Genomic DNA, 13443 nt, shown 5'->3' on the forward strand with positions numbered 1-13443 from the left:
TACACCATAACGAGCTACATACCCGTAAAGTAACCATATAGTGTAGAACTCCTTCAGAAGTTAAGCCTTGCATCTCTTACCGGGGTTCGACTAATATTAAGAACTTCAACCCGTACATAAAATCGCAATTTTTCAGTCATCAAGATTCATGAATGAAAGCTGCATGATGTTTAACACCATCGTCATGTTCATTTGTTCAACTATTTTTAACTGTTCATACTACCAGGCTCATACTACCACTAGAGCACAGGGATAGTCGCCCAGGGAAAAAGAACCACCAGCAACGTCACTACAAGTCCACTGTAACTCAAGATTTAGAGAACTAGACCGAGAGAAACAGAAAATAACCATTGTTAACCCACAACTCAGCTATATTACAATGTACCATCAGTTTTAGAGTGACATAACAAAAGAACAAAACACAAACATAACAGATGTAACTATAGACTACTATAGTTTGCATGTGCCCAATCATATAGACCAAAATATTGCAGATACTTTTCCCAAGACCTCCAAAAAAGATCAGCATATGGTGATAACAATGAGCAAACCGTCAACGACTGCAAAGAGGGATAAAAGGAGCAAAGTTAGTCAAATTAAATAAGGAGAAATCACCAATGAAACCAGGTTAGCAGCATATTTATAGAAGGAAGGAGGTCAAAATACAATTCCACAGTTTTACTGATCTTTTCAGAGTCACCTACTACCAGTCACCAGCAACCCTGTGCAACTTTCAATTGAATCGAAGAGAACATAAATGAATCCAAAAAATAATTGTCAAATCAAGTAGCTCAACCACAAACTCTCTACTCCAAAAGAGTGCTGATTCGAGCGGCTGATCATGGTGTTTCCACAATAGTCCTTTGGATCCACATAAAAGGATAGGGGTGTGTGTGCATATGGAGGAACAAATGTAACAGTACCAAAACAAACTACCATAAAATAGAACTGACATATAACAAAACCATGAACCGAAGAGAACATAAATGAATCCAAAAAATAATGGTCAAGTCAAGTAGCTCAACCACCAACTCTCTACACCAAAGAGTGCTGATTCGAGCAGCTGATCATGGTGTTTCCTCAATAGTCCTTTGGATCCACAAAAAAGGATAGGTGTATGTGCATATGGAGGAACAAATGCAAAAGTACCAAAATATCAAAAGGATGTGGGTCCAATCCACAGGTCATAGCCATTTCTATTCAATGCTTCACAACAGTTGATATCTTCACAAACCTGTAGGACCTAGAGCGAGATCTGGCTGAGCTGTCTGCATTTCTTCCAGGACTCTTGAGCCTCCTTGGTGCGAAATCCACATCATGAGCAATCTGACTATTATCTCTTGGACTCATGCTGAACCTGCCTTTTTTCTGAATGTGTGGAGAATTTGACCTTGACATTCGTCTTGATTGCCTTGAAGATCTTCCTTTCGACCTGCAATTTCTTTCATCCCTTGGAGAAATAGACCGAGACTTTGACCTGGATCTCCTTGGAGAGTAGTAATCATCATGATTCTCACGATCCCTGTCCCTGTGAAGCATAGTACAATTAAGCCACTTTATAATGAGTGCAATGTAGCTTTTGCAATAGATATTGATGTTGGAAACAGGACAAACAAGTAAAAAGACTACTCTGGATCTCAAATGACTGCTTCACCAACTCAAAATACCACAAACTACTCATAAATAAAACTGACATATAACAAAACCACGAAGGAAGATTCCTTCAATATCTTATCTACTAAACCACAACCGTTACCTGTATCCTTATTTCATAGTCCGGAAAAAAACTACAGTTTGATCCAGACACTGTTTAAGCACACTATACGGTACAGTTCTTCAGCATCTGAAAGCTCTCCTTTGCCCCAACTTCCAAAATCTCGAGATATCTTTCCTTGGGCATTCCTCACCAAATGTCAATCAGTAAAAGCTTCGAAAATCTTTGCCTTTTTGAAGATGATTTCTTTTGCAAACTATAAGCTCTAAATTATCTCCCTAACTGGACATTGTGCAACGTTAAGAAATTAAACATGAATTTTAAGATAAGCAAAGGAAGGTCTTTGTGGTTGTAATATGTCCACACCACTTCAATTGGTTCTCCATGGTACAGTAGAAGGCTCATCCTTACTAGAAAAAATCCACAAAAGGAAAATCACATAAACTTTGATGATGGTGATTTGAAACTTCTGGAGATACATCACATTTCATGAGCAAGTGTCTTTGACTTTATGGAGATATTGTCCCTTTTCTCAAATGTCTTTTTTAGTCCAGAATTCTTTAAGTCTCTTTCTCAATTTAGCATCTGCATTAATAAAGCCACCAGCAGATGTCATTCAAAAATCTACAGGACAGATGAATTATGCCTGCAAGACATTTGACATAATCTCAAGATAATAGTGTATCTCAAAAGAGTACTCAACAAAATTAGAAAGCCAAAGAGCCTAACAAGCTTCCAACTCAAGGGACTGAGAAAGCCTCAGCATTCCAGTAAACAAAATAACAGACAAATAACTAGAAAAAAGATCAGTTCCTATTATTCAAGTGGATACACTGATGCTACCACCACTTAAGCAAATAAAAATATCCTAGTTCATTCTCCTAAGTTCCTAACCACCAAAGAGAAAAACAAGTATAGAACTATCAGAGACCAACTAAGGAGTTTTGGGAAATGGTGCAACATTGGGTAAAATCCACAGAAGTGCATAGCCTTTAATGGATGTGTGTGGTAACAGGTAAGCCTGAATGCTGTTACCATCTGTCACGAGAGATGCCTTGTATCAACCATCTCTCCATTCTATAAACACCCAACTTAGGAGCTATACATGCCAAAAGAAACTTCAAAATGTAAAAGAGTATATTACCATTACTAAAACAGCAAGAAAAAGAGATAAATAGCACCCATTACAGAGCGCATCTTAATGATACAAGGCAAACAACTGCAATTTACAAAAAAGAAGTTGACTAAGGGCATGCACCACATTACTACAAAAGACAAACAGATCAATGTGCAAAGTTTCTCTCTAGAAGAATATTTATCTCTAAATGTAGGGAAAAAAGACTAATTTTGTCTTTGATGGTTGAACTTATGCACGGTAGGGCAAGGCTTCATATTTCTTAAATCCAAAATAGATGCTCTTAGACTTTGTCTCATTAGATTCAGTTGAGTCCTTGCTTTTAAGACAAACAACCAGTGCAAGAAAAACAAGCAAAACTTCTATTATGAAACACAGACCTTGAGTCATGTCTTGCTGGGGAAGCCGAGCGCGAGTAAGCTGCCATAGAAAATTCTAGACCATTAATATTAAAAATAAGACAAAAATGCTTTTGACTCTAACAGCACTAACTGCCTTTCTTTATTTCCTTTTTTTGTTTTGGATTGGGTTAGGTTTTTTTTTTTTTGGTGTGTGTTTGTGAGTTTGGGAGGGAGGGGGTTCAATGCAATATCATATAAATAAGCATCAGAAGTAAAACTTTCTGTAAAGAAACTAAACAAACATTCTAAAGAGTTGAAATGCAAACTGACAGTGATATCTGCGACTTGGGAACCTTGATGGGCTGTGTCTCCTGTAGCTGCCTCGAGCACTAGGTCCACTAGTTAAACAGGAAAAGTAGTAGACTTAGATTCACGGATGTAGGTGAATAACACTTGAGCTGGAAAAGAGATTGCTAATCAACATGGTTGCAACTTGAAGCAAACCACATGTATGTTGCACCTTGTGCGTAAAACCTTGCGCATTTCTTGAGGGGTCTTCCGATTCTCCTCTGCAAAAACAATCTTAATTTCACGTCCACCAATAACTGTACAGTTTAAGTGTGCTTTTGCTTCAGCTGCATCTTCGGCATAACGGAACTTCACAAAGCCAAATCCTCGTGGTTCCCTACATATAAGATTAGGAACAAAATAGATAAAACATCACAGTGAGCTTCTTTTTTCTTCTCGAAAGAAAATCATAGTGAGATATTTTTATTGTTCTAAGAAAGACAGAGAGAGAGCTCGCATTGCAAGTCACTTGGTCCCTAACTCAGTTAAGGAGAGCTACAATACGCTGACTACTAAACTTATCAATTATTTTTTTTGAGTCAAAGGAACTTTGTATTAACAAAATCTCATCATCCAATAGATGATGATACATCTTACAACTCCCAATCAAACGGAATTTCCTCCTAGTGGACTGCCCAAAAACAAAGAAACTTTACAAGTTACCTATAAAATCTACTAGATCTACGGTATCTCCCCCCCCCCCCCCCCCCCCCCCCCCCCCCTTTCCTGTTTACACCAAAAATAAAGTACGCTAAGGCAATGGCTTTTAATCTTCTGGATGCTGCAACACTTGCCTTCAAAGCACCTGGCATTTCTTCCTGTCCACAACGTCCACCAGACACAAGCTGGAATATTCAACCACCAATCTTCTGTTGAACCTCTCTTCCCAATTCCTTTCCAGCTGTATAGAAATTCCAGTGTGGACCTTGGCATTGTCCAGCTGATCCCTAGAATACAAAAGAACATGTTCCACAACTTTTCAGCTATGTTACAATGCAGAAATAGGTGGCTATTCACTTATGCATCTTGGTTACACAAAAAACATCTAGAGCAAATCTGTATTCCTCTTCCTTATAGAGCTTCATGAGTTAGGCAAGCTTTTATGATAACTAACTAAACAAAACAAGCCACTTTCAACAGACTTTTGACTTTCCTATTTGCTTCCGAGGCCAATTGATTATTTGGTTTTGGTTGTTGTTTCCATTCCAATAGAATGATTTCACTGTAAACACTCCTTTATTGTGAATCTGCCAGATTGGTTAATCAGCAACATTCGAGATTCCAAAAAACGTATTCAGTGTCTGAAGGAGTGTAGCAATATCCAACACTTCCCAGTCGTTAAGAGCCCTCCTAAAGATTAGGTTCCACCCATGTAGACTCCATACTTGAGCAACTGTATCATTTCTTTGTAAACTTAAGATATAGAGCTGGGGAAACACGTTTCTCAAGCTGTCTTCCCCTATCCAAAGATAATTCCACAAATCAATTTTGGATCCATCACCCACTTTGAAAGTGATATTGGCATAAAATTGACCCCATAACCTCCTGATTGATTTGCATACAACAAAAATAACAACAACAACAACAAACCCAGTGTATTCCCACGTAGTGCGGTCTGGGGAGGGTAAAATGTACGCAGTCCATACCACTACCTCCAGAGAAGTAGAAAGGTTGTTTTCGATAGACCCCCCGCTCAAGTCCGTAATAAAGCATGAAATAAGATGGAATAATAGAAATACGACACCCACAAAGTAATACCATACACTAACGAACCAAAGGCTCTCCCACCCCCATACCCTCCTACTAGCAGCTCCAACCTATGGACATAGCCCTAAGACTACCAACCTAGCTACTCCAAAGTTCTCCTAACTACTAACTACGACCCACCCACATGCATTAGCCCTCTAACCTAATTCGCGTCCTCCAGACCTTCCTGTCTAGGGTCATGTACTCAGTAAGCATTAACTACTCCATGTCACGTCTAATCACCTCTCTCCAGTATTTCTTCGGCCTAACCCTACCCCGCCTGAAATCATCCAAAGCTTGCCTCTCACACCTACGAACTAGGGCATCCGTGCCCCTCCTCATCACGTGTCCAAACCATCTCAATCGAACTTCCTGCATCTTGTCCTCCACCGAAGTCACTCCCACCTTCTCCCGGATAGTCTCATTCCTAACCATATCACCCCTAGTAAGCCCACACATCCAACGCAACATCTGCATTTCTACCACCTTCAATTTTTGAATGTGAGAGTTCTTGACTGGCCAACACTCCGCTCCATACAGCATGACCGGACGGACTGCCACCCAGTAGAATTTGCCTTTAAACTTGGGCGGCACCTTCTTATCACACAACACTCCCGAGGCGAGCTTCCACTTTATCCATCTTGCCCCAATACAATAGGAGACATCCTCATTAATCTCTTCATTCTCCTGAATCAAGGACCCGAGATACTTAAAACTATCCCTCTTACAAACAACTTGGGAATCCAATCTTACTACCACCTCATCCTCCTACCTCAAGTCATTAAACTTGCATTCCATATACTCTGTCTTGCTCCTACTTAACCTGAACCCTTTACACTCAAAGGGTTTGTCTCCAAACCTCCAATTTATCATTCACACACCCCCGCAACTCATCAATCAAAACTACATCATCTGCAAAAAGCATACACCAAGGCACCTCTCCTTGAATACGCCGCGTCAACATATCCATCACCAGCGCAAACAAAAACGGGCTAAGAGTTGATCCCTAATGCAACCCTGTCAAGACAAGGAAATGCTTTGAATCTCCTCCTGCCGTCCTCACCCGAGTCTTTGCTCCATCATATATGTCCTTGATCGATCTGATGTACATCACCGGGACTCCACTCACCTACAAGCATCTTCAAAGAAACTCCTTAGGGACTTTGTCATACGCCTTCTCTAAGTCGATAAACACCATAAGTAGGTCCTTCCTTTCCCTATACTGCTCCACCAGTTTCCGCATCAGGTGAATTGCCTCTATCGTCGAACAACCAGGCATAAATCCAAACTGGTTCTCCAAAATAGACACTATCCTCCTCCACCTCCGCTCGACCACTCTCCCCCAAATCTTCATAGTGTGACTCAACTTAATACTCCTATAGTTGTTGCAACTCTGGATATCACCCTTGTTCTTATATAAGGGAATCATAGTACTCCATCTCCAAGCCTCAAGCATTTTCGCCATTTGAAAATGTCGTTAAACAATTCAGTCAACCACCTTAAACCATCCCCGCCAGTAAACTTCCAAAAATCCACTGGAATCTCGTCAGGCCCCGTCGCCCTACCCCTTCGCATCCTGCGAATAGCCTCTTTGACTTCCTCCACCTTAAAACGTCTACAAAAACTAAAATCGTGCTCCAGCTCCCCTAACACAATATCTTTGCCCCCTCATCATTCAAGAGTATGAAAATACGACTGTCATCTTCTCTTAATGTGAACATCCTCCACCAGCACTCTACCATCCTCCCTCCTTAATGCACTTCACCTGATCGAGGTTACGGCCCGTCCTCTCCTTAGCCTTAGCAAGCCTATACAACCTCTTTCCCCCACATTTCCTCTAACCCCGCATACAAGCTCTCAAACATTGTCATCCTACCAGCTGTAACTGCTAACTTAGCCTCCTTCCTAGCTAACTTGTACTCCTTATTTACCCGCTTCTCCTCTTCATCCTCACTCACAACCAACTTAGCATACGCCCCTTCTTCGCCTTCACTTTCTTCTTGACTTCTTCATTCCACCACCAATCCCCCGACGTTGACCAACCCCGCCCCTCGAGACACCCAACAACTCTCTAGCAGTCTCCTTAATGTACCTAGCCACCCTATCCCACATACCATCCACGTCCCCCTACACTCCCACACCCCCATTCCCGCCACCTTCTCCCTTATCTCCAGCGCATTCACCGACGTCAAGCCATCCCACTTAATTATGGGTCGACCCTCCCCGCCCCTTCTCTTTTTATCCTTCTTTATACCCAAGTCCATCTCTAGGAGCCTATGCTGGGTCAAAAAATTCTCACTTGGAATGACCTTACAATCCTTACACAGCACCCTATCTCCCTTCCTAAGCAGCAAAAAGTCAATTTGAGTCTTGGCTATCACGCTTCGAAAGGTAATCAGGTGATCGTCCTTCTTCGGAAAGCTCGAATTCACTACCACCATCCCAAAGGCCCTCTCAAAATCCAACAGAGCAGCTCCCTCTTTATTCCTCTCCCCAAAACCAAAACCTCCATGCACGTTGCCATATCCTCCTGGTAGCGCCCCGATATGCCCATTGAAATCTCCTGCTACAAATAAAAGTAATCTTATTTTTTGACCTTTTTTATTTAATTGTTTAAAAGATACTTATCTTTCATTAAAATTAAAACAAAAATCCTATTTCCAAAGGAAAGGACCAAATCAAAACATCTATGTTCTTGAGCTTTGTTGTTGCTGGTTGCTCTTTCTCTCTGCACTCTTGCTTGTTGCTTGTTCTCTTTGTAAGTTATTTTGAAAAATTATTTTGTTTCTCTTTCTTGAACCTAGAAATCCAAATTTGAAATTATCTTGATTTAGGAGAAAGTGTTCTAATTTTGTGAATTGAGATGGAGAATTTTTTCAAGAAGGTTAATTATTCTCAATCTAGTTTTAGTAATGTCAATGTCAATCGTTTTTGTCTTATAACTGACCTCGATTTGGGTTCACTTAAAGCCGATCTGGGAGAAAGAAGACCTATTTCTGATTATGATCCTCGAATACGAGATGAAGTGAGGAAATATTATATTGAAAAAGGGCCTTGTCAACCTGTCTTGAAACCATATCCTTCAAGTGAAATAGGACGTAGAATGCGTCAAGTTGGTTTAAAGGTTCACATTCGACTTGGTTGGAGTATAGTGTGGAGAAAGATGTCGCATATTGTCTTTGTTGTTATTTATTCAAAAATGAATTTGTTCATGAAACTACGGGTGATTTTATGCATCGAAGGGTTTTAGGGGTTGGAATAAGGCTCTTGAAAGATTTCGTTTGCATGTCGGTAAAGTTAATAGTGTTCACCACAAATGTTACAATAAGATACTAGATTTATCAAATCATCGTCAATCAATTCAAGTTGTTCTTGACAAACATTCTAAAAAGTCAAAAAGTGAGTACCGAATGCGTTTGGAAGCTTCAATTAATGTGGCAAGACTTCTTTCGTATTATGGATTGTTTTTTCGAGGTCATGACGAAAGTGAATCTTCAAGTAATCAAGGCTACTTTTTAGGATTTTTGCGGTGGCATGGAGACAACCATCCGGATGTGGGAAAAGTGATATTAGAAAAAGCTCCACAAAATGATACTTTGACTTGTCCTATGATCCAAAAGGATATTGCCAATGCTTGTGCTAAAGAAACATTGAAAGTTATAATTGCGGACTTGAATGGAGATTATTTTGGTATATTAGCTGATGAATCCAAAGACATCTCACACAAAGAAAAAATGGCTCTTGTTTTGACATATGTTGATAAAAAGGGTGAAGTAGAGGAACGATTTATCGGTCTTGTCCATGTTAGTGATACATCGGCATGCTCATTGAAGAAAGAAATTTATTCTTTGATTTCCGATCATTCACTAAGTCCATCCAAAATACGTGGGCAAGGTTATGATGGAGCTAGTAATATGAAGGGAGAGATAAATGGTCTCAAAACTTTAATTATTAAAGATAGTCCTTCGGCGTACTATATTCATTGTTTTGCACATCAATTGCAACTAACCCTTGTAGCTATTGCTAAAAAACATGTGGAAGTTGAAGACTTTTTTTGTCGTGTTACTAATGTGTTGAACGTTGTTGGAGGATCTTTTAAACGTCGAGATTTACTTCGTCATCACCAAGCCGAAAATTTGAAGCAATTACTTGATTCCGGTGAAGCTCATACCGGACAAGGATTACATCAAGAGCGTGGGCTTCAAAGACCGGGTGATACTCGTTGGGGATCACATTTCAAAACATAGGATAACTTTCTCCTTATTTTCTCATCCATTGTTCATGTGCTTGGAGTGATTGAAATTGAAGGTTCTACTTCAAGTGATAGAAATCAAGCGGAATATCTTTTGACCAAGGTTAGAACATTCAAATTTGTTTTTATGCTTCACTTGATGCTGAAAGTGTTGGCCATGTCAAATGAGTTGAGCAAGATTTTACAAAAAAAAAAGATCAAGATATTGTTAATGACGTGGAGTTTCTTAACATCTCAAAGAAAAGATTGCAAGATGTGACAGAAAATGGGTGGGAATTTTTGTTGAATGATGTTTCTTCATTTTGTGATTCACATGATATCTTGATTCCCAAATTAGATGAGCCTTATTTTCCCAGAAAGTCAAAGCGTAAGTGTTTAGATGTTTGTTATTCGCACCACTTGCGTGTTGAAATCTTTTGTGCGGTCATTGATGTGCAACTTCAAGAGCTTAATGAGCGTTTTGATGTAGTGAGTAGTGATTTGCTTCTTGGGATGGGTAGCTTAAATCCTGTCAATTCTTTTTCTAACTTTGACAAAGGTAGAATCATGACTTTAGCAAAGTGTTATCCAAATGAGTTTGATGATGGAAAGCTTCGAGATTTGAGTTACCAACTTGATACCTTCATAATTCATATGCGAGGTGGTAATTCCAAGTTCTCCAACTTGCAAGGAATTCGTGATTTGGCAAAGGCATTAGTTGAGGCAAATCTTGTGGAGACTTATTCACTTGCTTATTTACTTGTGAAGTTTACTTTGATTTTACCCATCGCTACGGCAACTGTTGAAAGAGCATTCTCTTTCATGAAGCACAAAAAAAATGAAATGCGAAATAGTATTGGTGATCGATATTTAAATGATTGTTTAGTATGTTACATAGAGCGTGATGTATTTGCAAATGTAAGTAATGATGTCATCGTTAATCGTTTTCAGAATATGAAAACTCGTCGTGGGCAATTGTAATGAATTATGGATATTATGATATTAGTAATATTATTAAAAGTTTTAAGTTTGGTCATTTTATTATTGTTCTTTTATTATTGATTGATTTGTTAATTTTCCTATAGACCGAAAAGATAAATAATCCGATTGAATTACTTGGCACCCGGTGAGTTCGGATCCTGGATCCGCCTCTGCCAACAATAACTTGTTTTCTAGGCTTAGTTGTGCTGTTATTGATCATAGTGATATCAACAAATAGCGGACAAAGGGGAAACAAATCCATTGATTGCTAAATATAGTACAAAATGAGAATCCATATAATCAACGCGAAGGCATACCCAGTATGGTAATTCTTGGGCAGATAAACATCTTTTATGGGACCATAGCGTTCAAACGGGACCCTAAGATCGTTCGGCCTGCAAAACAAGTACAAAAAGAGTAATTTTGTCTACAAATATAGCAACATTTGCTGAGACAGAGAGAGAGAAGCAAGCAGTTTATGAAATAGAAATGAAAACTACTCTACCCAACCTATAGAAAAATTGGGTCTGACATCCTTTATTAACCCGCATTAATTGATAAGCAAAAACCACGATAAAAATTTGCAATTTCATTTCTTATTTCTTATTCTATTATTTCAAAAGGTTTATTGAAAACAACATCTCTATCTCATCTAAAAGGTAGTGGTATAGACTGTGTACACTTACCCTCCCCCGACCCCACTTTGTGGGAATATACTGGATATGTTGTTGTCTGTTGTTGTATTATTTCAAAGGTTCTAAAGCCATCTGAAATATAAGTAACTTTATATCCCATGTGTATCGATGTCTGGAGATAAGATAGCTTATTCCTCAACATCACAATTAAACAACTTTTTTCTTGAAGGTAATATTCACCTCTAATGAAGATGATTATGTTAGCTTCTACCAATGTTGCAATGAGGAAGTGCAGGCGTCCGAGGAATAGGATTGTTTTTGAAAATGTAAGAAACTTGTTGTAGAATAAAATACGGAAAAACAGAATTTAAAAATGACCATTGTCAAATGGATAGGACAGAGAACTTTGATAAGAGAGAATTTGAGTAAGTGCTTATATAATCTATCTTCTATCATCCAAAGCTTAGTTGATTGATTGATCAATCACTCCTTAATTATCTTTTGCAAATTCAAGACAAAAAGATAAACTTCTACAACTCATTGATCTGGTGTTCGTCAAAATATAATATAGCATTGCACTCTTTGATGAAGCTAATCCTTGGTTTACCATGAGAATGAAAAGGTCTTTGATTGATAATATAATTCAAATTGGAGTGATGTTATTGAGACAAGTTCAGGAGGACTTTTATGGTTTGATGGGAGCTCAAGTTGAAGGATACAACACCTCTTTCCGTTTAGAGATGTCCCAAAATATTTGAACACCACTCCATCAACTCAATTTAACTTTCAAGAAATCCAATTTATTTGTTACAGTATTATTTTAATTGAGAAAATTGATCTGAAGTTTCCTCTATTGAACTGATCTCTTAATCAATAGAATTAACATCACATTACTGGGACAAGCACACTGTGTTTTAAGGGTGTGTTCATTATGAAGGAAAACAAAAGGAAGCCCCGTGCACTAAGGCTCCCGCTAGGTGCGGGATCCGGAGAAGTGCACCCTCACCTTTCATTTCTGCAAGGAACTGTTTATAGAAGCAACTTTACCCGTTACTCCAAGGCTCCCCTTCTTCATCATGAAAGGAAAACATTTGCCAGAAAATACCACTCCACCCCCACCACATTACCCGGCATCCTACCTCTACCCGTATATATATATATATAAAGAAGGATTAGTATACCTGGAGCTAAGGGCAATATTACGAACAAGAAGACCTGAAGGTTCGGGAGAGCGACGGCCGCCGCGGCGGTAACGTGGTTCGTCATAGCGTTTACGTCTTACGGGGCTGTAACTTCTGCTACGGCTTCGACTTCGGCTTCTGTACCTTCCCATTTGCCCTAAGACAAGTTCTAAAACCTTATTTTGATTTCCTTGGAAGTGAAGACCCCAGCCCTAAATTTGGAATTGGAGGTGGATTGACATGACCTAGAAAAACAAAATGAACCAAAACCACGTACGTTTTGGCTTTAAAGCTTTTCTTTTAAAGTAGGCTAGGAATTTTTTAACTTTTTTTGTTTTAAAATTAATCGAAAAGATAAAAATAAGAGCAACAAAGTAAACACAGAGATATTCTTTGAAGTATTAAGTATACAAATCTTCAAGTACCTATAATATGAATTTTATGCCTTTTATCTATAGTATAACACATAGGCATATGAAACGTTATCATAAACATAACATTAATAAGGTTATGAGGAGGTTAAAAGGTGCAAGAGTTACATCATAAGCATGATATTAATCATGAAGGTTATGGAGAGGTTAAAGGGGTAAGAATTACATCCTATAATAGTGTATGAAGTAGTGGATGAGTACATTTTTGTAGTGGACATCCACAATAATTATAATGTTTTATAATACTCCCCCTTGGATGTCCATAGATAATGTGCCTCGTTAAAGTCATACTAGGAAAAAAAATTCGTAGGCAAAAAATTCTAGTGAAAGAAAGAGAGTACACATATATTTTTAATACGTGTTTGTTTGCTACCTCGTTAAAAACTTTGCCAGGAAAACCCATTGGGACAAAATCTAGGTCAAGAAAAAAATAGTGCAGCACGTATTTTACTCCCCTAATGCAAACATCTTTTCACTTCTCAAAGACGAAGCACTTCAATCTTATATGTCAGCTTTCAATGTCGATATTGATTGTGTGGTTGTAATCAAATCACATTCATGAAGACGTTGCATTTTTAAAATCGCTCTGATATGTTGTTTTCTTGTTTCTTGAATATGTTAAGCCCTTAAACCTAGCCAAATAAACTCTTGAAAATCACTTTATATGTGACCTCATCATCACAAGGCATTTGCACATTGA

At 38.7% G+C, this 13443-nt stretch overlaps 1 protein-coding gene across 2 annotated transcripts; it reads right to left on the bottom strand.

The window, feature by feature from the left end:
• Positions 1-333: 333 nt before the first annotated feature.
• On the bottom strand, positions 334-12681 carry LOC107842067 (serine/arginine-rich SC35-like splicing factor SCL28). Of its 2 annotated transcripts, XM_047408347.1 has the most exons (7): positions 12313-12681; positions 10814-10891; positions 3711-3875; positions 3521-3588; positions 3230-3269; positions 1235-1528; positions 334-560 (listed from the first exon to the last, which is right to left on the bottom strand). In XM_047408347.1, the coding sequence occupies exons 1-7, from the start codon at positions 12462-12464 to the stop codon at positions 554-556; spliced, it is 804 nt and encodes a 267-aa protein (XP_047264303.1). In that variant the 5' UTR covers positions 12465-12681; the 3' UTR covers positions 334-553. The 2 variants fall into 2 exon arrangements, with proteins under 2 accessions (XP_047264303.1, XP_047264307.1); XM_047408351.1 differs by lacking the exon at positions 10814-10891 and having other exon boundaries at positions 12313-12597.
• Positions 12682-13443: the final 762 nt, after the last annotated feature.

Source organism: Capsicum annuum, chromosome 1, assembly GCF_002878395.1.
Source record: "Capsicum annuum cultivar UCD-10X-F1 chromosome 1, UCD10Xv1.1, whole genome shotgun sequence".
Classification (NCBI taxonomy): Eukaryota; Viridiplantae; Streptophyta; class Magnoliopsida; order Solanales; family Solanaceae; genus Capsicum; species Capsicum annuum.

What these genes read in the sequence shown, in the direction of transcription:
- LOC107842067 (XM_047408347.1), bottom strand. Translation starts at nt 12,464, where the DNA reads ATGGGAAGGTACAGAAGCCGAAGTCGAAGCCGTAGCAGAAGTTACAGC. An exon ending in CGCAAGGTTTTACGCACAAG is followed by an intron (nt 3,589 to 3,710) that starts GTGCAACATACA and finishes CTGTTTAACTAG; the next exon opens with TGGACCTAGTGCTCGAGGCA. An exon ending in CCAGCAAGACATGACTCAAG is followed by an intron (nt 1,529 to 3,229) that starts GTCTGTGTTTCA and finishes TATGCTTCACAG; the next exon opens with GGACAGGGATCGTGAGAATC.